The sequence below is a fragment of the Salvelinus namaycush genome, chromosome 23 (genome assembly GCF_016432855.1).
Source record: "Salvelinus namaycush isolate Seneca chromosome 23, SaNama_1.0, whole genome shotgun sequence".
In the NCBI taxonomy this organism is placed as follows: domain Eukaryota; kingdom Metazoa; phylum Chordata; class Actinopteri; order Salmoniformes; family Salmonidae; genus Salvelinus; species Salvelinus namaycush.
In genome coordinates this window covers 34,161,494-34,186,748 of record NC_052329.1, presented here as the reverse complement: position 1 = coordinate 34,186,748, position 25,255 = coordinate 34,161,494, and the positions used below count along the sequence as shown (strand labels likewise).

At 42.2% G+C, this 25,255-nt stretch overlaps 1 protein-coding gene across 1 annotated transcript in view; it reads left to right on the top strand.

Annotated features, from left to right (window-relative positions):
* LOC120018006 (immunoglobulin superfamily member 11-like) overlaps positions 1-25,255 on the top strand; it is a 93,814-nt gene continuing 68,559 nt past the window's right edge. Inside the window, exon 1 of the mRNA XM_038960953.1 lies at positions 1-61. Coding sequence (XP_038816881.1) covers positions 1-61 — 61 coding nt within the window. The remainder of the gene's footprint in view (positions 62-25,255) is intronic.

Genomic DNA, 25,255 nt, shown 5'->3' with positions numbered 1-25,255 from the left:
ATGATTAAATTCCATAATTCGGACCTATGGATTGCTTGGCTGGTTTTATTTTGCATGGAAGGTAAGACATTTATTACTTTAAAAAGTTTGTAGGCCTAGCTACTTGTGTGACATTAAACTGTCCCTCTCACCGTAACACCACGAAGAAGAAAAAATATGATGGAAAAAATAATTGACCATAATTGATTATTTTTAACAAATAAGATTGGCCTACCCAACCATTTTTACATGAGCTGTTTTATTATATCAATGTGATCACGAGGAAATTATTGGGATACAATATTTCATTTGTGTAATCTATCATTGTAATATAGGTGAATTTGGAATTACAATTGTGCCATGGAAGCAACCTCGCCAAGAGCGCATGCCATGCTTGATCCTTCCCTTAATACTTGAATCTCGCTGTAAACCCCCTCCATTCCAGCACAATCTAAAGCAATGATTTAGAATTACTTTGTTTAAATATGTTTTCCCATATCGCATGAAAATCACTTTTGATTGCTTTCATATGCACACGATGGGCGTTTTTGGAACATCGGACAGGGAGCGCAAATCTGTATTCTCTTTTATAGTCAATGCCGTGGATACGGACTGAAACATGTAGTGGAACATTCAGTGTTGGTCTGAGATAGAAACGAAGGTCCATCCAGACGGCAAAGGGGTGCAACCGATAATCCGCGCGATTAGGTAGAGCACTCGATTCCCTGTGACGACGCACCTTGGCCGCCTTTTCGTTGTAGCTGTTCAAGTACAACCTCATAAGAAGTTTTCAGAATATTGATGGGAACTAGTTGAGGGTAGACGACAATAATATACAAAGCTAATGATTCATATTTAAGTCATCTTTATATTACAACAAAGTATGTCCAGAGCAAGTTGAAATGGCCAATGTTTGTGGAATATTTTCCCAACATGAACCTGCAACCTCTGGATTCTGTCTCACATGTTTGTGTATCACAGAGAAGTGTCACTGTCAATTCTTGTTTTGATCCAATTGAGTGCTAGTTATTGAACGTAACTACTATACTTTGGTATGTTGTCTGTGATGTTGTGTGTGATGTCTGCTGTCATCCTTATTCAATAGTGGACTGAGACAGAGCATCCTTCTCCCCATCCCTTCTAAGTCTACTCGTGTAATCAGTGTCTCACTTTATCTGCTCTGTGATCCAGTGGAAAATGCAAGAGTTCAAAGGATGAGGTGCAGCAGTTCTCCCTTGTACTCCAAAGAGATGACTGCAAGTGGTTCATACTGTACAATGTATCCAAAGAAGACGCATAACTGAACATAAATTGTCGATTTACTTTTGAAATATGTTCTCTATCGATCTAGGTGTTTGTCTCTATAAATACTGTAAACTGGCAATAGATTTCTTCTCTGATGTCTTCTTGTTTCTGCTGTATATTGATATTCACCTTCCCTGGGTGCAATGTGCATCTCAGGAATCATCACTCATTGGTGTAAATTGATCCGATCAACTCATTATCAACTTCCTGAGTTACGTCTCTAGTGTGGTAAAGCAAGGTCTGTTGATATGGTACTACTGGTTTGTTGGAGTAAAGTGTTGGGGTGAAGAGGAGAGATACAGTGCACTCTATTGGCCCGTGTTACTTCAGCGTCAATTTACACTGGGCACAAACTGGTTGAATCAATATTGTTTCCATGTCATTTCAATGTTGAACCAATGTGGAATAGACATTGAATTGACGTCTGTGTCCAGTGGGTTGCCTCCCTGTGCTGTGCTGTGGTCTCTCTTTAGCTGACTGTGGCCGTTAGTTTTCGCTAGAACTCCCCTGTGTCTGGAAGAATGCGTGTCACAAGGGAATTCTCTCCACACCAGTGATGCCGGACAGTCCCCTTTACACTGTCGAGTTCACTGAACGTCCCTTCAAACTGTCAGCCTTAGTTGGAAAAAAAGCCTGTCTTCAAGCAAAGCCTTCATACATAATGTTGCATTCCTGTCAATTAGCTAAGGCCAGGCAGACCAAGTACAGACATTTAGATACATGCAAAGCATAAAGTTATGCAGAAAAAGTTTGATGTTAAAAAATACTTTTCCAGAGCTGGTTCAAGGGACTTTTAAAAGGACAGAATAAATGGCGGATTGGTTCTGCTTGTGAAATGATGCCCAGGGCAATACCCACAGTGTGTCTCTCCGTGGCCGGCTCTAAAGATTTCACCAGATAGCTGGAGGGCTGGAGAACCAATCCGGCATGCTGATCAATTCTGCAAATTTAATGTATCTGAAGTTGTGTCCCTGAACTTTTCAACTAGTTGCCTTTTAAATTGCCTGGTTCCACTAGTGCCCCAATGTAGTGGCTTCTCGTTTGAAGTTCTCCACACCCCATGAGTTAAATGCTGTGTTGGGAAGATGAAGAGTCGGCCTAGGCGAAACATGCAATGAAAAAACTCATAATAGCAGTAAGGTACTTTTATTTGCATCAATTTAAACCAGATTTCTTGGCAAAAAGAGTTTCTCTGCAGGTACTGTAAGCTTTAACCATCCAGATATCAACAGGGTTTCTAAAATACCAGAACCCAAGCAAAAGTAGGGGTGTTAACCGGGTGTCTTGGCTGAATTCCCTAAGCTGCCATGGCCAGTTTCCTCTACACTGTGACTCTTACCCAAGTCGTTGTGGTAATTTAGAATAAGTTCAATCAACTTACCTGCCAAAATCAAGGTAAACAAATAGAACAGACCTGAGCAGAGAAATACGACTGACACAGCAGAGGTATCCCTGACAAGAAAAGCACTCAGGGGAGAGAGCTGGGAAAGCAGTGCTCAGTGGTGCAAAACAAACTGTCTCTGTAATCATCTGTGATCCTTCATGATGAGTCTCCCTTCTAAATGATATTGAATATATGATTTCAATAATCAAGTACGATTTATACTTTAAATATGTGCTCAAATAATTTGTGTTCCTTTTTCCCCACTAAAAAGGAGCAGCTGGAATGTGTGTAGGACAGATGGACGTTTCCACCTCGATTATTTTAAAGCTAAAAATAGCTTCTCAAAAATTTAAAAGACCTTTGGGACTGCTTGAAAAGTTCATGTGCATGAGCGACAGAGACGAGCTAGGAGGACGAGCCTTCAAAAGAATGCTGTGATAGCTGGTTCTGGGGAAATGTATGAATTAATGATGGAGATATTTGAGAGAGAGAGAGAAAGCACTGGCAGACAGTTGCCTGCTTAGGACTTTACTAACAGTACCCAAAAGAGAAGCTTGCGGCGGTTGAGCCGAGTTCATGCCCAAACACCTCGGTCCAATGTGTGGTCATGGCTGTTTGGGATTCGGGGGTTTGGTAGCCTAGCTGTTAAGAGCATTGGGCAAGTAACCGAAAGGTCGCTGGTTTGAATCCTCAAGCTGACAAGGTTAAAAATCTGCCGATGTGCCCTTGAGCAAGGCACTTAACTCTAATTGTTCCTGTAAGTCTTTCTGGATAAGAGCGTCTGCTAAACGACCAAAATGTAAATCTCATTAATGTCATCAAACCGAGCTGGGATTAAGAATACACACACTTCTATTGGCCAGATATAGATAGGAGAGAGTTTGTGTCAGAAAGGCAGTGGAATCGAACCCTTTCCCGAGACGACATGTGTGTTCTGAAGGTTGCGGCTCTAACCACTAGGCTGCATGCGTACCGTATGAGCGTCCGTCCACAACTTCCTGTTTGGACACTGTTTTGGGAGTGAGGTGAGGGACGCGTTTGTGGTTCACACACTAACCTGTCTTTTAATGTGGATTCCCTGTCCCCGTGCGTTGCTCCCAGGGGTTATACATCTTTTAGGCGGATGTTGTCGTCCTGTAGTAGCATCCAGAGAATGCCCTCAACTTGCCGTTTTAGATTTTCAGCTTCAGTGGCTTGAAATTTGATGGCATTGCAGGGGAGTGTTCGAGAAATGTCCCGTGTCCATCTATCTGCAGTACAGAGACACTCTTGTGCCGTGCTTTGTATAGATTGCTATTTTAGTGCTGTACCTTGGTTCATCATTTCTAACACCAACGTAAAATCTGAAGCTTACATGCCAAGCATTTAAAGCCTATCATGAAACTTCCCAGGTGCATTTCTTATTCAGAACATTTAAACCTACAACACCCATAAGACACCTTGCCTCCTTGTGCGTTAGCCTATCATAATCCTCCAACAGTGTCTGATAGAGGATTGTTATATATCAGGGCATTAGCAAGGATTGTTTGTTTAGAAACCGAGGGGTCAGGGGAATCAATGGGTCAGAAGGTCGAGTAGTGTGTAGTGTGCTCTAATTCCCTTGGCATGGCAGTGAGTGAGCATCCCAGAGGTTTAATGCTCTCCTGCCCCGGTATGACCACATAGCTGCTGTAATCCACCTCACATACTGGCCACCAACCAGCATCACTTTCTAAATGCATAGTGTCTGCATGTGAGCTTTTTCTCAGGTACAAGGATTCATTCAAACTCAAACGTGAGTTTATTCGAATACACATTGCTACCATGACATCCAAATCATCATAACCCTATAGACTAGAGGGAATAGAGACATGACCTCTTGAACCTGGTAGAGCTGAAGATTGGAGGTTATGCCCCTGACCATAGTAATGGCTTCCAATTCCGAGAGGTATTTTATGTGGTTGAAGGCTATTCTGTCTGTGATGAAACCACTCAATATTACACAGCTCGAGTGGAAACAGGAAGACCAAGAAAGTGTCTTGACCAGATAATTGCCATTCTCAATACATGGAGGATAATTCATATTCTTCTGAATGTAATTTAGAAAAATTGCACATAGTTGCACCCAGCGTGTCGTCTGGCGCTCTGTGATGGTGACTTCCGCGTTTCATCCCTCGAGGTATGGTTACGGACCTCCGTTAATAGCTTTCATGTGCCTGGGAAATCTACTTTCACTTTAGTATATTCAGTGTGCCAGCGTGAGGTGTGCAAAATTCAAATGCTTTGAAAAGGGTTTTCTGTTTATTGGCATTTCAATGTTAGAAGCTTTTAAATGTTAAGGGAGGTGGTGTGCTCTCACTGATGGCTGTTTGGCTGTATGTGACGCAGCCAGCGGCTAGTGTATGTTGTCTTTTTTCTCCAGAAAACCCAATTCAGGGGACACTGTAGGTCAACGTCAGTCAAGTGCCACTGCACTACAAAATGCCTTGTTTGTCAAGATAAATATCACTTTTAAACCTCTGGAACCGGTCGTTCTATTGCAATTTCATGATGTTCCTCTGACATTAAACACAATTAATAGATATTTATACATTTCAAATTCGTATTAGATTAGATTAAACATAACACCAGTATTTTTTTTTTTTTAATGTTGCTGTGATTTTCTGATGCTTAGTTTGAAGGAAATCTGTAAAGGAATCATCCAGAGAGATCTTCAGAGAAGCAGCAGAATATAGAGGCACTCTACTGCATTAAACATGCCACCAGCTTTTCACAGCCATAGGTAATTCATAACCTGACTGGGTGTTATGCCTCTCTCTCTGCTTAGCCCCATATCTTATGATAAGCCTTACGAATCAATGCATTTGTCAAAATAAATGGTGTAGCTTTGATGTAGTGCTTCATAAAGCCATCAATTCGCATGCTTCCACCTAAGAAGATGTATGATTCCTAACCTAGAACTGAAGAATATATCTTTAAAAGATCTCAGAATATGTATACAGCACAGGTTCAGTGTAGTTCTTCAAATTCAAACTAAACATGAATTAGGTTGTAGCTAAGTGATAGACAGCGACTAGCAACGGTATATTTAGCATGCTGTAGAAGTTTATTACATGATATTTTACTTCTCCACCAGAGGACAGCCAGGTTAATGTGTGCTGAGTGTCTGAATTGATCCCTAATGGTGTGTTGTCTACACAAAGTTTTCACAAGTTCCCTTTCCTCACCCACTTAAACACAAGCCAAAATGGCTTCCCTAGGCTGAGCAACATTACTAGAGTAGGAATGAACACGTCAGGTCTGATACGTGTTAGAACAGCGGAGTGATGCTCGTTCGTCAAATTTCTGCCCTGCTACAGCTGCCCCGGTCAACTGTAAGTGCTGTTATTGTGAAGTGGTAGGCCACAAAAGCTCACAGAACGGGACCGCAGAGTGCTGAAGCACGTAGTGTGTAAAAAATAATCTGTCCTCGGTTGCTACACTCATTACCAAGTTCCAAACTGCCTCAGGAAGCAACGTCAGCACAAGAATTGTTCATTGGGAGCTTCATGAAATGGGTTTCCATGTCCGAGCAGCCGCACACATGCCTAAGATCACAATACGCAATGCCAAGCGTCGGCTGGAGTGGTGTAAAGCTCGCCGCCATTGGAATCTGGAGGAGTGGAAGCATGTTCTCTGGAATGATGAATCACTCTTCACCATCTGGCAGTTCGATGGACGAATCTGGGTTTGGCTGTTGCCAGGAGAACGCTACCTGCCCCAATGTATAGTGCCAACTGTAAAGTTTGGTGGAGGAGTAATAATGTTCTGGGGCTGTTTTTCATGGTTCTGGCTAGGCTGCTTCGTTCCAGTGAAGGGAAATCTTAATGCTACAGCATACAATGACATTCTAGACGATTCTGTGCTTCCAACTTTGTGGCAGCAGTTTGGGAAAGGACCTTTCCTGTTTCAGCATGACAATGCCCTCGTGCACAAAGTGAGGTCCATACAGAAATAGTTTGTCGAGATCGGTGTGGAAGAATTTGACTGGCCTGCACAGAGCCCTGACCACAACCTCATCAAGCACCTTTGACATGAATTGTAACGCCGACTGCGAGCCAGGCCTAATCACCCAACATCAGTGCCCGACTTAACTAATGCTCTTGTGGCTGAATGGAAGAAATTCCCCGCAGCAATGTTCCAACATCTAGTGGAAAGCCTTCCCAGAAGAGTGTAGGCTGTTATAGCAGCAAAGGGGGGACCAACTCCATATTAATGCCAATGAGTTTGGTATGAGGTGTCCACATACTTTTGGTCATGTAGTGTATCTATCAGCTGTAATATTAGTTGTGTCACAAATCCCTGGTCCAGCGGTGTGTTACCTATTAGTGTGTGTTATCCCACAGCAGAAAGGATTTATATTCAGGCGATTTGAGGGGCTTTAAGCTAACGTGGGGCGTAATGGAATAGCCGCGGTGCGCAAGTAACACATGGTCGCAAGACAATGTGTAAAATATTAAAGTGCTCCTCTGTTTATTTGCCTCAAATCGTTCGCTAAGACAGGCTTTTCGGCAGATTACAATCCTCAGTTCCCCATGCAGTGATTTATAGATTATAGATAGCTTTGGGTTTATGTATTCACGAGACTCAGTGGACAGTAAGCCTCTTTGGCCCTACCTCACGTGAACTAATTATCACCTCTCTCTACCTCCCTTCTTGTTCTCCTCTTTCCCTCCATCTCTCATCTTTTCTCTCCAGCCTCTCATCATCCCTCGGTCTGCTCTGCCCTCATCCCACCACCATCATTTCTCTTTTTCCTCCCTCTATTGTCACCCTTCCTGCTCCTTCCCTCTCCTCCCTCTGAGCCATAGTTCACTCCTCTTCTGTGGATCCAGAACAAAAATGCATCACAATGTTATGGCCGTGGGAATGAGCTAATGACTAGAGTTGAAAAGGTCTTTGGTTTGAATCCCTGGTCCTGCGTGCTGTCTGTATAGGTCCTCTGTGGTTATTTTTCAGTTGTCCAATATGCAATACACAGTGTGAACAATGCAATTAACATCAATCTAGTCAATTGGGGTAATTAGCCATGCACAATTAAGACTATCCCTGCATGTTATCACAACTGTAATTATCCCAAACCAACAATAACCATGCAATTACAATGTTGTCCCATCTTGCAATGTCAACACGGAGAGTCATTCCTCTGTTGATAGATATCGGAGGGAGTGTGTGTATCCCATCATGCATCATAACTGAGATGTCCCCTCTCCTTTTTAAAAGAGAACGGGTGTGCCCCAGTAATCTCTCCTTCTTCCTAGTGTGCACTCATTCACTACTGCCCACAAACTTAAAAGCATTGGATTGGTGTTGGAATGAATATTCATATACCTGTCATTTCCTTTCAAATCTACAAAGGGAATTTAGCAATTATTCTACTTCATATTCATCATCTCCAGCACCACCCCTACTAATTGGTTGATGATGTCATTGGAAATGTATCTTCCTCTATCTGTTTTTACCACAAAACATAGAAACGCACCATTGTCACATATGTTGATGTTGGGGTAGTGCTGGAGATGGCGAATATGAAGTTGAACAATTTTGAAAGGTCGCTTTAAGTGCACAAGAAAGTACAGATTATTGGAACACAACCAACATCCTCATTTAGTACCTAGAGAGGAAGGCCTGTTCAGGTTCGTGGCCCATAATCAGTGAGTGAATAACAAGTGATCAATCAACCTCCCATGTGCGTACAAGGCTGACATTTTCCCTTTAAAAATAACATGGGTATTTCATTACACTCTCCTGATGTAAAAAATAAAAACATTGTTGAGTCTGAGGTTGTTCTGAGCAGGGTTTTCAATACATTGGAAGTTTGCGTCAGCTGTCCTATTGCAATTGCCTATTGACTTTTAGCTGTGACTAAAGCTTCAGGAGAGTGGTGGGTGGTGGGTGCAGAAAGCGATGGCTTCGCTATTAGAGGGAACATAATAGAAAATTGAGTTCAGTTGAAAACGGCAGAGAGCCCCATTGAGCCAACCGTCATTTTACTCCCACAGCCACAGGAGATGCTATTTTCAATTGTTAAAAATGGCGCCAGGATAAAAGGGTAAACGCTCGTTCAACCCAGCTATAACTGATTATATGGCTATGCGTGGCAAAATTACTGCAATTTTAATGAATCCTTGTTTAACAGTCGGATGAAAAATGCATTACACGTTGGTATGCAGATGAGCTCGTGTGATACTGTGTTATAGTCATAGTTAATAAACCGTTAAAGGGGAGTTGGTTTTAGCTCAGGAATAAACTGCATACTTCCCTTTTGTTGTCTGACAGACACTCCTCAGGAGAGACCAGTTGATTGTAGATAGAGGTCAAAGTGAATCCTTTAGAAATGCATACATGGTTGAGTCACCCACCGAAGCACATTTCACACACGACTGCACAGCATGGTAAGGGCTGTACTGCCTCTCTGCCTCTATCTTGAGGAGAGTCAGTCAGTCAGTGTACTGGCACAGTGTAGCAGGATTACAAAGGAAGGAACTACAACACTTTGCTTGAGCTTCCTCTACCCACTCTACTTTCCTCCTTTGTGGTAACAGACTTGGGTTGAAATACTATCTGAAATAACTTCAAATACTTTAGCTGGGTGTCATTGAGCTTGCCTTTTTGCAAAGGAACCAATATAATAGCTTCGAAACGGCAAGCCCTGTGCCCATCTGGTACTCCAGGCAGGCTAAAGCAAACTCGAAACGTATTTGAATTATTTCAAATGGTGTTTGAACCCAGTTCTGTCGTGGTATTGGAAAAACAACTCTAAGTAAACATCTGGAGCATACCACCATGTGTTAAATCCTCTGCTCTAAGACCATTACCTCTCGTTTGCATGCTGTCAGCCGCCTCTTTAATTTTGGGCAGAGGGTTCCAATCCAAATGCTTGATTCTTTTTTTGGCCAGGGGAGCAGTGGTAAATAATGAAAAGGCTTCTTTGTATCAACCCTGCCTACAGTACCGAGGACTCAGGTGGACTGTGCGTGTAAAAATAGAAACGAACAGCCGTGACGTGTTTGGAGAAAATCACACATGCCACAGATGATATTCAAAACAGCATTCCAATACAGCCCTTTACAGTAGGAAATATACCAAGGGTAGCTGTGTGTTTTTCTTTGCTGAAAGACAGTCCTCTGGAAAGCCTCAGTTCGTTAGAGCTTTGTGAAATCCTTAATACCCTCGCTGTCCCTTGGCACTGTCAGGGTCCCGTTCCAACTGGTCTCCTTGGCGATGGGTCTTTGAGAGAGGGCTAGCTGGTGCCAGGACACTGGGGGTTTTGATTGTCCTGCTGCATGGCTCATTATCATCTGAATATATCACGTTTCCTGCCACCATGGCACAGGAACAAGAGGCCCCCTGTTCCACTGGACAGAGCCTGGGTGAAGCCTGGACCCAGTGTGGTTGGTTGGTTTCTTGGCTGCTTGGCACTTTTTACCACACGTTTGTGAGCTGCTGCTGTTTCCCGTCTCCTCCAATATTCCAACCTGTAGATCTGGTGCACAATATTAAAGGGATGGTTTGCTGTTTTGAAGTTTCAGCTTTTTCAACTTTCCTGACGGGAACTATTCTTTTAACCTGGCTCGGTGGTGTTTCTCTGCCAAAGTGATGGTGTAAGTGCTAAAACACTACACAACCTTAACTTTAGCCTTATTAATTAACTGAACCTGCCCAGGGCCGGCTCCAGGAATAAGGTTCCCCAGCCCAAAGCGAACACTGTCTTTTTTTAGGAACTCAGTCGGGGTTTCAACTTACTGTTGAATAGTAGAATGTGCAAAATGTAAGTTAGAAATGTGGTTGTGCATCAGCAGTTTTTCTCTTATGTCAGTCACTGACAATCACTCAATTAGTCATGTAAGCTAACAATTTTTAGATTGGTAAGTTAGTCTAGCCAGTTATCTAAACTTGTAGTAATAATGGCTGTATACCAACCAGGCACGCAGGGCACGTGCTCAGGGCCCCCATTGATTTTGTTAGTCACTCTCACTTAGATATCATTAACATGGCATAAGACATAGCAAAATGGGTAGAAAATTGCAGAAAATTTGCTTTAAAACTGCAAAACAATTTACCACCCAATGTCAAAATGGATATAATGCAGGAAATTGGCTTTAAAACGGCAAAAATGTCTCTGCCCCATGGCAAAATGAGTAGAATTGCATAAAATGTGTTATAAAATTGTGGGTGGGGGGGGGGGGGGGGGCAAAAGGCTAGAGATGGCCCTGATCGTGTCGACAGTGACTAGTTCTCCTATACATAAGACAAACCGCAAAGGGGCCCCTGGGTACTGTGTGCATTCCCAGCCTCCATAGCACTGTTCTATACATGAGGCTGTGTATTTGTAGCAGATTGAAATGTTACACATGTCTGTCTACCATGGTATACCAGGTTGGATAGTGGTGAAGTCCGTCTATCTTGCATGCAAGGCATACAGAGTAGGCCTAAGTATTTCTTCAAAGTACCTGGATATGTTCGGTTATGTCCATGATACCAGGCAGATTTACTTCAAAATATCTTGTAGCTTTAATGCGGCAGAAAAGTTGTGGGTTCCGTACACTTAGGGAGCAAGTGGGTGGGCTTCATGTATAATTGAAAATTGTGTAGAATCATTTTATATTAACTGCAGATCTAGCACACAAGAGAGATGGTGCTGAAACCCAGAGACATAGGAGAGCCAGCAGGCACTGTGCATAATCATGCAGCATACACCACCCTGTGGGTTCCCTCCTTAAGCTTCATCTCCTGTGTCTGTGTGTGAGTGTGTGTGTTTTGTCTGTGTATGCACATGCGTAGTTAAGTGCGTAAGGTTGTGTGCGCGTGCTTGTGTGTGTGTGTGTGTGTGTGTGTGTGTGTGTGTGTGTGTGTGTGTACAGCCAAGGGATTTAAAACCCAAGGCTCCCTCATGTTCTGATCTCATCCTGTAATTAATGTTAACCTCTGATTAAGGCAAATGTAATCAGTCAGCCTGACTGCTATTGTGGGCCCCTCGTCACCAGTCTTGGCAGATTACTTGTATCCCGTGTTTTCAATATTGTCCTGGCTGTGTCCAAGTCGGGGTCTCATCATTGACCTTTTGACATCATTGACCTTTTCCTTTTAGAGTCCTTGTTGCTGATGATCAAATCAAATGTTAAAATCAAACCGTATTAGTCACATGCGCCGAATAGAACAGGTGTAGACCTTACAGTGAAATACTTACTTACGAGCCCCTAACCAACAATGCAGTTTAAAAAAATACGGATAAGAATAAGAAATAAAAGTAACAAGTAATTAAAGAGCAGCAGTAAAATAACAATAGCTAGACTTTATTAGGGGGGGTACCGGTACAGAGTCAATGTGCGGGGGCACCGGTTATTTGAGGTAATATGTACATGTGGGTGGAGTTATTAAAGTGACTATGCATAGATGATAACAACAAAGAGTAGCAGCGGTGTAAGAGAGGGGGAGGGGGAAATGCAAATAGTCTGGGTAGCTATGTGATTAGGTATTCAGGAGTCTTATGGCTTGGGGGTAGAAGCTGTTTAGAAGCCTCTTGGACCTAGACTTGGCGCTCCAGTACCGCTTGCCGTGCGGTAGCAGAGAGAACAGTCTATGACTAGGGTGGCTGGAGTCTTTGACAATTTGTAGGGCCTTCCTCTGACACCGCCTGGTGTAGAGGTCCTGGATGGCAGGAAGCTTGGCCAAAGGGATGTACTGGGGCGTTCATACTATCCTCTGTAGTGCCTTGCGGTCAGAGGCCGAGCAGTTGCCATACCAGGCGGTGATGCAACCAGTCAGGATGCTCTCGATGGTGCAGCTGTAGAACCTTTTGACGATCTAAGGACCCATGCCAAATCTTTTCAGTCTACTGAGGGGGAATAGGTTTTGTCGTGCCCTCTTCATGACTGTCTTGGTGTGTTTGGACCATGATAGTTTGTTGGCGATGTGGACACCAAGGAACATGAAGCTCTTGACCTGCTCCACTGCAGCCCCGTTGATGAGAATGGGGGCATGCTCTGTTATTTTTTTCCTATAGTCCACAATCATCTCCTTTGTCTTGATCACGTTGAGGGAGAGGTTGTTGTCCTGGAACCACACGGCCAGGTCTCTGACCTCCTCCCTATAGGCTGTCTCGTCGTTGTCGGTGATCTGACCTACCACTGTTGTGTCATCAGCAAACTTAATGATGGTGTTGGAGTCGTGCCTGGCCGTGCAGTCATGGGTTAACAGGGAGTACAGGAGGGGACTGAGCACGCACCCCTGAGGGGCCCCTGTTTTGAGGATCAGCGTGGCAGATGTGTTGTTACCTACCCTTACCACCTGGGGGTGGCCCGTCAGGAAGTCCAGGATCCAGTTGCAGAGGGAGGTGTTTAGTCCCAGGGTCCTTAGCTTATTGATGAGCTTTGAGGGAACTATGGGGTTGAACGCTGAGCTGTAGTCAATGAATAGCATTCTCACATAGGTGCTCCTTTTGTCCAGCTGGGAAAGGGCAGTGTGGAGTGCAATAGAGATGGCATCATCTGTGGATCTGTTGGGGTGGTACGCAAATTGGAGTTTGTCTAGGGTTTCTGAGATAATGGTATTGATGTGTGCCGTGACCAGCTTTTCAAAGCACTTCATGGCTACAGGCGTGAGTGCTACAGGTCGGAAGTCATTTAGGGAGGTGGTCTGCTTAAAACATGTTGGTATTACAGACTCGGACAGGGAGAGGTTGAAAATGTGAGTGAAGACACTTACCAGTTGGTCAGCGCATGCTCGGAGTACACGTCCTGGTAATCCGTCTGGCCCAGCGTCCTTGTGAATGCTGACCTGTTTAACTTCTCTGCGCTACGGATCTCTTTTACGGGATCACTTTCCTAAACCACTGCTAGAATTGCAGGGCGCCAAATGCAAAAATATTACTAAAAATGTTTATAATCATGCAATCACAAGTGAAATATACCAAAACACAGCTTAGCTTGCTGTTAATCCGATTTGGGTAGCTTTGGAGAAACTCCAAAGCCATGTTCCGTTCGACAAATTCCAAAAAGTATCCGTAATGGTCGTAGAAACATGTCAAATGTTTTTTATAATCAATCCTCAGGTTGTTTTTAACAAACGTAATCGATAATATTTCACCCGGACCATAACCTATTCATTAAGAGACAAAAGGAAAATGGGGTGCCCCTCTCTCGCGCAGGAAATATTCAGAGGACACCTGACTACTTTTGAAAAAACTCGCTCATTTTTCAAAATAAAAGCCTGAAACTATGTCTACGCCTGGTCACAGCCTGAGGAAGCCATTGGAAAAGGAATCTGGTTTATACTCCTTTAAATGGAAGTTAGACGGGCCAGGAAACACAGTTAAAAAAAATAATAATATAACTTCCGGGTGACATTTTCTCAGGGTTTCGCTTGCAGAATAAGTATTGTTATACTCACAGACAATATTTTGACAGTTTTGGAAACTTTGGAGTGTTTTCTATCCTAATCTGTAAATTATATGCATATTCTACGATCTGGGCCAGAGAAAATGTCCGTTTACGTTGGGCACGTTATTTAAAAAAAAAAAAATTCTCACATCGGCTGCGGAGAGCGTGATCACACAGTCATCCGAAACAGTTGGTTCTCTCATCCATGTTTCAGTGCTATTTGCCTCAAAGCAAGCATAGAAGTAGTTTAGCTCTTCTGGTAGGCTCGTGTCACTGGGCAGCTCTCGGCTGTGCTTCCCTTTGTAGTCTGTAATGGTTTGCAAGCCCTGCCACATCCGACGAGCTTCTGAGCCAGTGTAGTATGATTCGATCTTAGTCCTGTATTGATGCTTTGCATGTTTGATGATTCTTCGGAGGGCAGAGCGGGATTTCTTATAAGCTCCCGGGTTAGAGTCCTGCTCCTTGAAAGCGACAGCTCTAGCCTTTAGTTCAATGTGGATGTTGCCTGTAATCCATGGCTTCTGGTTGGGGTATGTACGTACGGTCACTGTGGGGACGACATCATCGATGCACTTATTGATGAAGCCAATGACTGATGTGGTGTACTCCTCAATGCCATCAGAGGAATCCCGGGAACATATTCCAGTCTGTGCTCGCAAAACAGTCCTGTAGATTAGCATCTGCTTCATTTGTCCACTTTTTTATTGATGTAGTCACTGGTGCTTTTTTGTTTGTAAGCAGGAATCAGAAGGATAGAATTATGGTCAGATTTGCCAATGGAGGGCGAGGGAGAGCTTTGTATGCGTCTCTGTGTGTGGAGTAAAGGTGGTCCAGAGTTTTTTTCCCCTCCGGTTGTACATTTAAAATGCTGATAGAAATTTGGTAAAACGGATTTAAGTTTCCCTGCGTTAAAGTCCCCGGCAACTAGGAGTGCCGCCATTTTCTTGTTTGCTTATGGCGGAATACAGCTCATTCAATGCTGTCTTAGTGCCAGCCTCTGACTGTGGTGGTATGTAAACATCTATGAAAAATACATATGAAAAGTCTCTAGGTAGATAGTGTGGACTACAGCTTATCATGAGATACTTTACCTCAGGCGAGCAATAGCTCGAGACTTCCTTAGATATCGTGCACCAGCTGTTATTCACAAAAATACATAATCCGCCGCCCCTTGTCTTACCAGACGCCGCTGTTCTGTCTTGCTGGTACAGCGTATAACCAGCCAGCTGTATGTTGATAATGTCGTCGTTCAGCCACGACTCCGCGAAGCATAAAATATTACAGTTTTGAATGTCTTGTTGGTAGTTTAATCTTGTGCGTAGGTCATCGATTTTATTCTCCAAAGATTGCACGTTTGCTAGCAGAATGGAAGGAAGTGGAGGTTTATTCGTTCGCCTACGAATTCTCAGAAGGCAGCCTGCTCTCTGGCCCATTTTTCTCCACCTCCTCTTCACGCAAATCACAGGGATCTGGGCCTGTTCCGGAGAAAGCAGTATATCGTTTGCGTCGGGTTCGTCAGACTCATTAAAGGAAAAAAAGGATTCTGACAGTCCGTGGTGAGTAATCGCAGTCCTGATGTCCAGAAGTTATTTTCAGTCATAAGAGACGGTAGCGGCAACATTATGTACAAAATAAGTAAAAAAACAAGTTACAAACAACGCAAATAAAATTTAAAAAGCACAATCAGTTGGGGACACGTAAAACGTCTGCCTTCTTCTCCGGCACCATTTTTCAGATCAATATCTTTTGACATTGGCAGACGATATACAGGTATTTAATGGCAGTGATAAGGGGTAACACATGCTGTACAGTGATTTGTGTGTCTTTTGGTAGGCCTATGGATTTACCATATTTTGCTATTTCGGATGCTTTTTATATACTGAAACATTGGCATTATGATTTTGCAGAGAATACTAGTCTGGGTGAAAGTTAATTTGGGGTGTGTTTTGGATTAAATTATTGGTGGTGCTGCCTGTCCACACAAAAACAAATGAAAAATTGCACAGCATATTTTTGTTAAATATGTATGTGTTCATTTAGGTGCAAATGTATTATATTTCAGCAATATCCAAAGGTCTGATCATCAATGATTAATAGTCGTTGTGCTGTAATCTAGGTTAGGCCCCAAGAGGGAGTGAAGATGAAAAATAAAACAAACAAATCATTGTGTATAAAGAAAACAACATGTTTTACTATCCGGCCCAGATCCTGTTAATTATAAATAATAACATCACAATAATAAATGTATATTTAAATGACGAAATGATCAATAACATGTTTACTGAGGGTTTCTGCATCAGACGACGTCATTATTATTGTAAGACATGCTCGCACGCCAACACACACACATACATACACACATACACACGCACAATTAAACAGTTAATACTTACTCCTGAAATAAACAGCTTCAATTTTGACTCCTGAAAGAAAATCAGGTGCAAACACCTTGAGTCATGAATTCAGGTGTGAAACTACAATCAAGTTTTGCTAGTCTTTGAACGCTGTTGTTATTCTAAAAATATCTCCTAAGATTACAGGGAAACTTAACACGCAGGACTGTGTTGTACAGGATTCCGAACAGAACTTGAAAAGAACTGGATGAATTAATGGCAGCATCCTACACAGTAACCAGCGGAGCATGACCCAATAGCCACTCATGCTCGTGAGACGATAGCTTTATAAACCAAACAAATGGGACATGGTCATGTGCGCACCATATGGGATGTGCTTGCAGATGAGGGATGTGTGATCAGATCGGCTCCATTGAGAATGGTCTGTTTTTAGAAATGAAGTGTTCATTAACGAAGGGCATCAGGACAGGGCTATCAATTCTGTGTTAATGACCTGCTTTAAGCTTGCAGGTTATTATACAATCTGGTCTGGAAAAGACTAAGGAACTGACCCGATAGCATCATACTGAATCTATTTATATTACTGTACCACCACACTGAATCCTGCCACTGCAGTTGTAACATGTTGATGTCCACTGTCAAGCTAAGATTTCATTTAACATGGTTTACCTGGCGAGTCGACCAACAAACACCAGTAACCTTTAAACCAACTACCAAAGTACACTAAAGCCAGTGGCGTTCTCTACCTCTCAAATTATGTCTTTCTGTGCTGTCATTTGTTTACATTTTCTTGATTCATATGTTTTAATCTCCTTTTAAAACTTTACCTTGAGTACCTCTGTGAACCAAACAATCAGCAAGGGATCATTTGCAAACAGATACTTGTGCTACTAATTACAGGGTTGTTAAACATGAAAACAGATGCTCGAAATCAAAACAAACAATATCATCAGTTTTGACATTTCTTAATTCTTCTCAGTGCTTCGTACTTGTAATGTGGCGAGGAAGTTAGAGCCAGGGTTCTAGCAGCTGTCTCCATGGTAACTGACATTCTCTTTAAGGTGCTTGGCTGTTAGCTGCAAATTGTTTGCCTGGGTAATGGCTTGAAATTCTCACAAGTGCTTCAAAGGTCGGAATTAAATTCAAAAGGGAACTCCAATGAAAATGGCCTTTTTCGGTTTCTATTTAGAAGGGCTTGTGTTTCAGCCTGTGATTGTCAACTGTTTTCAAATGTTCATGATTGCAACCCCGTTCTTTAATGTCATTTTGACCACCAGAAAAAAGCACTTTTAGACATTCACAGTACATTCACATTAGGCATAAGACTGACACACCTGAAGTAGTACAGGTCTGATGATGTAAATGCTGGAATGAGATTTTGTGATCTAATTCTGTGAGTCATACGATCACATCTCTAAATATCCATTGAAAATGATTTCTTATGTTTCATTGCAGTTATCATTCATGATAGAAGACAGCGTAGCTATTTGCTTGATTTGCACCCAGTAATCTACCGAGATTCCCTCTTTCCCCAGCAGCCAATGCTCTTGAAGATAACCTATTTCAGTCAGAGCACTCTGGCCCAGCATGACAGATGATGAAATGATTGCCCCTTCGTCTCTGAAATGAGAGCACTTTAGCGATACAGCAGGTACTATTAAAAGCAGTGGTGATAGCCCGTGAATGTTCTCAGTATACGAGAAGCGAGGCAAAACGTCAGCTTTACAATTCGTTGCAGAAAATATAGAAGATTATTAAAGGAGCCTGCTGTGCTTTAGGTGAATGTTCCACTCCTGGAGCCATGGGGGTTTCAAAATGCTCATTTACATCATATGGGGAATCTCTGACAGGCATCAATTGAACACTTGAAGATGCCCATGTCCAGAATATGATGCTCCAATCTTTATCCAATGGTTGACTATATTTCATTTCACATTGGGTGTGTAATGGCATTTGAAGTGAGCAGGGAGCTTACCTTGTGTTGGAAAACAAGAACATTATCTCAAATGCAGTGTATTATTTACTTTGATACCAATTTCTTTGGTTGTCGACGTGGAAAAGGGAGATGCGGAAGTCGTTTGTATGATGCTCCCTCCGTTACACAATACAATAGCTGAGAGTGGAACATTTCCCTTAAAAACCCACAATGGTGCTGTTAGGGATCTAAAACATGCAGTGTTTAGATGGAATGCCTAATGCGCTCTAGTGCTGTTATTGGTATGATGGGGCTCATTCCAGTTTCTAACGATTCCACTCTAGGACTGTGCGTTTCAGCTCGGCAGAGAATCAAAGGTTCTGTATACTGTCCCACAGAGCAGGGTTCAGGAAAGCCAGTGTTTCACATGATTCCGTTCACTTAATCCAGGCTGCCTGGGTTAGAGCCAACCAATGTAGATGCTGTGTGTTCTCCTGGGCCGTTGGATCTATGGGCACTGCGTGTGGGAGGGCACTTAGAGAGGTCCATTTAACACCAGTGGAGAGAGCAGTGAAGACGTCACCATATTGCAGTCTCTAGTTAGAAACATTCTAGTGTATCATAGGAGAAGAGCCTGTTATTAGCCAGATGTATCAAGCAGCATGCAACCCTTTATGAACCACATGAGAGCTTTATCTCTCTCTTCAGCAGTTCCTGTAACTACAAGTAATATGCTGTTTGTTATAATTGTAACGCTCGTCGTTAGGAGAAAGAGAGGAGGACCAAATCACAGCGTGGTACGTTTCCATATTTATTGGAACACTTAATAAACACGAACAAAAACAATAAACAGAATGAAACCAACGACGCTACAGACCTGAACATGTGAACCTAGTGAAAACAAAGAACGCAATGAACAGGAACAATCACCCACAAACAAACAGTGAACACAGCCTACCTAAATATGGTTCCCAATCAGAGACAACGTAAAACACCTGCCTCTGATTGAGAACCATATCAGGCCAATCAGATACACCTAAACCAATGAGACACAAAACATAGAATATACCCACCCAGCTCACGTCCTGACCAATTAAACAAAGACTAAACAAAGGCAATAAGGTCAGGAACGTGACAATAATGCATCTCTAGATTAGGGAAATGTTAATTTAGGGAAGATGGGATAAAGGGGAACGAGAAAAAATGGGGTTGAAGAAAATATCCTCCGTTGGCAACATACAGTTGAAGTCGGAAGTTTACATACACTTAGGTTGGAGTCATTAAAACTCATTTTTCAACCACTCCACACATTTCTTGTTAACAAACTATAGTTTTGGCAAGTCGGTTAGGACATCTACGTGGTGCATGACACAAGTAATCCTTCCAACAATTGTTAAGACAGATTATTTCACTTATAATTCACTGTATCACAATTTCAGTGGGTCAGCAGTTTACATACACTAAGTTGACTGTGCCTTTAAACAGCATGGAACATTCCAGAAATGTATGTCATGGCTTTAGAAGCTTCTGATAGGCTAATTGACATAATTTGAGTCAATTGGAGGTGTACCTGTGGATGTATTTCAAGGCCTACCTTCAAACTCAGTGCCTCTTTGCTTGACATCATGGAAAATCAAAAGAAATCAGCTAAGACCTCAGAAAGAAAATTGTAGATCACCACAAGTCAGGTTCATCTTTGGGAGCAATTTCCAAATGCCTGAAAGTACCACATTCATCTGTACAAACAATAGTACGCAAGTGTAAACACCATGGGACCACGCAGCCGCCATACCGCTCAGGAAGGAAGGTGCGTTCTGTCTCCTAGAGAACGTACTTTGGTGCGAAAAGTGCAAATCAATCCCAAAACAACAGCAAAGGACCTTGTGAAGATGATGGAGGAAACAGGTACAAAAGTATCTATATCCACAGTAAAATGAGTCCTATATCGACATAACCTGAAAGGCCGTTCAGCAAGGAAGAAGCCACTGCTCCAAAACTGCCATAAAAAAAGCCAGACTACGGTTTGCAACTGCATATGGGGACAAAGATCGTATTTTTTTGAGAAATGTCCTCTGGTCTGAGCACTTGGGGGGGGGGGGGGGGGGGTGCTTTGCTGCTGGAGGGACTTGTGCACTTCACAAAATAAATGGCATCATGAGGCAGGAAAATTATGTGTATATATTGAAGCAAAATCTCAAGACATCAGTCAGGAAGTTAAAGTTTGGTCGCAAATGGGTCTTCCAAATGGACAATGACCCCAAGCATACTTCCAAAGTTGTGGCAAAATGGCTTAAGGACAACAAAGTCAAGGTATTGGAGTGGCCAACACAAAGCCCTGACCTCAATCCTATAGAAAAGTTGTGGGCAGAACTGAAAAAGCGTGTACGAGCAAGGAGGCCTACAAACCTGACTCAGATACACCAGCTCTGTCAGGAGGAATGGGCCAAAATTCACCCAACTTATTGTGGGAAGCTTGTGGAAGGCTACCCGACACGTTTGACCCAAGTTAAACAATTCAAAGGCAATACTACCAAATACTAGTTGAGTGTATGTCACGCCCTGACCTTGGAGAGCCTTTTTATGTCTCTATTTGGTTTGGTCAGGGTGTGATTTGGGGTGGGTATTCTATGTTCTTTAGTTCTATTATTTGTATTTCTATGTTTTGGCTGGGTAGGGTTCTCAATCAGGGACAGCTGTCTATCGTTGTCTCTGATTGAGAACCATACTTAGGTAGCCCTTTTTCCCACCTGTCTTTGTGGGAGGTTAACTTTGTTTGTGGCACTATAGCCCTTTAGCTTCACGGTCGTTTTTGTATGGTTTGTTTTTGTTGGCGTCATTCTTAAATAAAGGAATATGTACGCTCACCACGCTGCACCTTGGTCCAGTTCTTTCGACGGCCGTGACAGTGTATGTGAACTTCTGACCCACTGGGATGTGATGAAAGAAATAAAAGCTGAAATAAATCATTCTCTCTACTGTTATTCTGACATTTCACATTCTTAAAATAAAGTGGTGATCCTAACTGACCTGAGACAGGGAATTTTTACTAGGATTAAATGTCAGGAATTGTGAAAAACTGAGTTTAAATGTATTTGGCTAAGGTGTATGTAAACTTCCGACTTCAACTGTAGGTGGTATTGCATTAGCTTGCATTCCTCTGCGATGCATATTAAATATGAATGTTCTAATTCCTATAGCATACATTATTAAACGCTTATGTATGTAATAAATATTTGTTATCATGCACTTTGTATACACAAGCTGTGGGGTAGATATATATCAATAAGTATTATTATGATTATGAAAGCCCTCCAGTACTTATAGAAACTAGACTTCATTTCCCTGTATCATGACGCCTGACTTATGCCTGTAAGGTTAACTCACAATGTGGTCAATTGCAGCCAATCGTAATGGTGATGACACTGGTCATTGTATTGGCACATTGTGGAAAACCAGTCAGTGGTGCCATCGAGTTATTTTGATCTGTTTGGCATACGATTCACTCAGTAGTGCTTTTTCCCCATTTGCAATGTGAGCTCTGGGGATATTGGGGGTGATGGGGGGCAGATCTATGAACTGTAATTACATTACCTACTGTACCGGGAGACATTTTTAATTAAGTATCCCATGTCAAACAGCATATGGAAAATAAATCTATGTATTCTGACGGCAACAAATAGAGCAGTGTGCATTGAGTTTGCCATCAATTAGTGTCCCTTTCTTTTTCCAGGGCTCTAAAATCTGACTCCCTTGACTGCATGAGCTCAATAGAACAAGAACAATTACACTTGACAAGGTGCCCCACCAGGAATTCACTGCAGACAGGGTTGCATTGCCTTATGAAAACCAACATCTGTTTGTGTTCTTGAAATACATATTTGCATTACTTTATCTTTACAATGTAAAGGCCTGAGCTCTTTTACATGCATGCTTGGGTTTGCTTCAATACTCATTACGTTATTTTCTTGTTATCTTTTCTCAGGTTCAAGATTTGATCTGCACACAGGAACAGGTACCTTTTTCAACACAGTTTTAGATTATTCTTGAATAAATACCATTGATGATCATTCCACTAAGAGTAGGGTGAAGTGGTGGAGACGCATTGGAATGCATGCCAAGATGAGAACGTCGCTTGGATGTTCAGGTGTGACACTAGTACTGTCAAGGGCACTGTTTGAGTTAAACCCTTTTTTAGGAATGGTAACTCATTAATTTGATTCGAAATTAGTCACATTCTTCCCCTATGTACTGTTAAAGCATTACACTTTATATAGCCAGGTCTATAATTATTGGCACTAAAAACAAAGATCAGCAAAAAATATTTTATAAATGAATACAAATACTGAGCTATATTGTATGCTGAACATTTTTGGGAAATTATATTATTTTATACGATTGCAATTGCTCAGAGAAAGATAATTTGTTTAATAAGAAGCAAAACAATATCTGTTCCTGGGGCCCTTTTTAAGGTAAACGGCATCACAAACTTGACCTAGTATTAGGACATTTTACCCAGAAACCTGACGCTTGGTCATAAGTGGATCTCTTCCAACAAGACAATAACTCACGCACTAATCAAAATCCACAAATTGATGGTTAATTGACCACAAAATCTACATTTTGCAATGACCATCTCAGTCCCCATTGAAAAGCTGTGGTTTGAATTGAAGAGGGAAGTCCAGAAGAGCAGACAAAGGATATCAAGGATCTGGAAAGATTCTGTATGGAGGAATGGTCCAAGATCCCTCCCAATGTGTTCTTTCAATGTCATAAAACATTTTATAAAAAGGCTCAGTGTCGTTATCCTCACAAGGGGAGGGTGCTAGAGTATTGAAAACAGGGGTGCCAATCATTTTGACCCCTATCTTTTTTAGATTTGTTACTTGTTAACAAAATCTCTTTCTCTGAGCAATTGTATTAGTATAATATAATTTCCCATTTTTTTTGTTGCATACAATATATCTCAGTATTTGTATTTATTTTATACAATCTTTTTTGCTCATGTTTATCAAGGGTGCCAATAATAAAGGACCTGACTGCACATATTCAGTATGAAAACAGCCATAACCAGTTAATTCACATTGACTACAGAGTGTGAATCATGATGAGGGCGGCAGGGTAGCCTAGTGGTTAGAGCGTTGGGCTAGTAACCGAAAGGTTACAAGTTCAAATCCCTGAGCTGACAAGGTACAAATCTGTCGTTCTGCCCCTGAACAAGGCAGTTAACCCACTGTTCCTAGGCCGTCATTGAAAATAAGAGTTTGTTCTTAACTGACTTGCCTAGTTAAATAAAAAGGTTAAAAATGTAAGTCGCTCTGGATAAGAGCGTCTGCTAAATGACTTAAATGTAAATGATGTTGGCTTTAGTATAGAGCTGGTCCTAATCTCAGTAAATGAAGAGTGTGTTTGTGTGCTCTAACGGTTTGTAGGGACAGTCATAATGAACTGTTGGGAATTCCCTTCCCCTCTCTGCTCTTTAGTTCCCCTGGGCACAGCTGTTATTTTCATATTATTACTATTAGTATTTATTGTCGTTAATGCCTAACAATCGTACGATTTATGTAGGTAATGAGGCAGCACGGATGGTGTGAGGCAAATAAAAAGAATAAAAAACAGGAATATCTATAGACGCGGAGGCACGCTAGTCGATTTAACAGTTCGTCCTGCTTTTATGGGTATTTGTAGCAGATGGAGTCTTGTTGCGATTTATGTCTCTGGCCTCCCTCAGTGGATCCCAGAGTATTTTAGTCCCGAATAATCCCCACCATCTGCTGTCTCCTGTACTATGTTTTAGCACCCCCCCTCTCTCTCCCTCTCTCTTTCTCTCTCTCTCTATATACAGTTGAAGCCGGAAGTTTACATACACCGTAGCCAAATACATTTAAACTCAGTTTTTCACAATTCCTGACATTTAATCCTGATAAAAATTCCCTGTCTTAGGTCAGTTAGGATCGCCACTTTATTTTAAGAATGTGAAACATCAGAATAATAGTAGAGAGAATGATTTATTTCAGCTTTTATTTCCTTCATCACATTCCCAGTGGGTCAGAAGTTTACATACACTCAATTAGTATTTGGTAGCATTGCCTTTAAATTGTTTATCTTGGGTTAAACAATTCGGGTAGCCTTTCACAAGCTTCCCACAATAAGTTGGGTGAATTTTGGCCCATTCCACAGAGCTGGTGACAGAGCTGGTGTAACTGAGTCAGGTTTGTAGGCCTCCTTGTTGGAACACGCTTTTTCAGTTCTGCCCACAAATTTTCTATTGGATTGAGGTCAGGGCTTTGTGATGGCCACTCCAATACAACTTTGGAAGTCTGCTTGGGGTCATTGTCCATTTGGAAGACCCATTTGCGACCAAGCTTTAACTTCCTGACTAATGTCTTGTGATGTTGCAGCAATATATACACTTACTTTTCCTCCCTCATGATGCCATCTATTTTGTGACGTGCACCAGTTCCTCCTGCAGCAAAGCACCCCCACAACATGATGCTGCCACCCCCGTGCTTCACGGTTGGGATGGTGTTCTTCGGCTTGCAAGCCTCCCCCTTTTTCCTCCAAACATAATGATGGTCATTATGGCCAAACAGTTCTATTTTTGTTTCATCAGACCAGAGGACATTTCTCCAAAAAGTATGATCTTTGTCACCATGTGCAGCTGCAAACCGTAGTCTGGCTTTTTTATTGCAGTTTTGGAGCAGTGGCTTCTTCCTTGCTGAGTGGCCTTTCAGGTTATGTCGATATATGACTTGTTTTACTGTGGATATAGATACTTTTGTACCTGTTTCCTCCAGCATCTTCACACGGTCCTTTGCTGTTATTCTGGGATTGATTTGGACTTTTCGCACCAAAGTACGTTCTCTAGGAGACAGAACACGTATCCTTCCTGAGCTGTATGACAGCTGCGTGGTCCCATGGT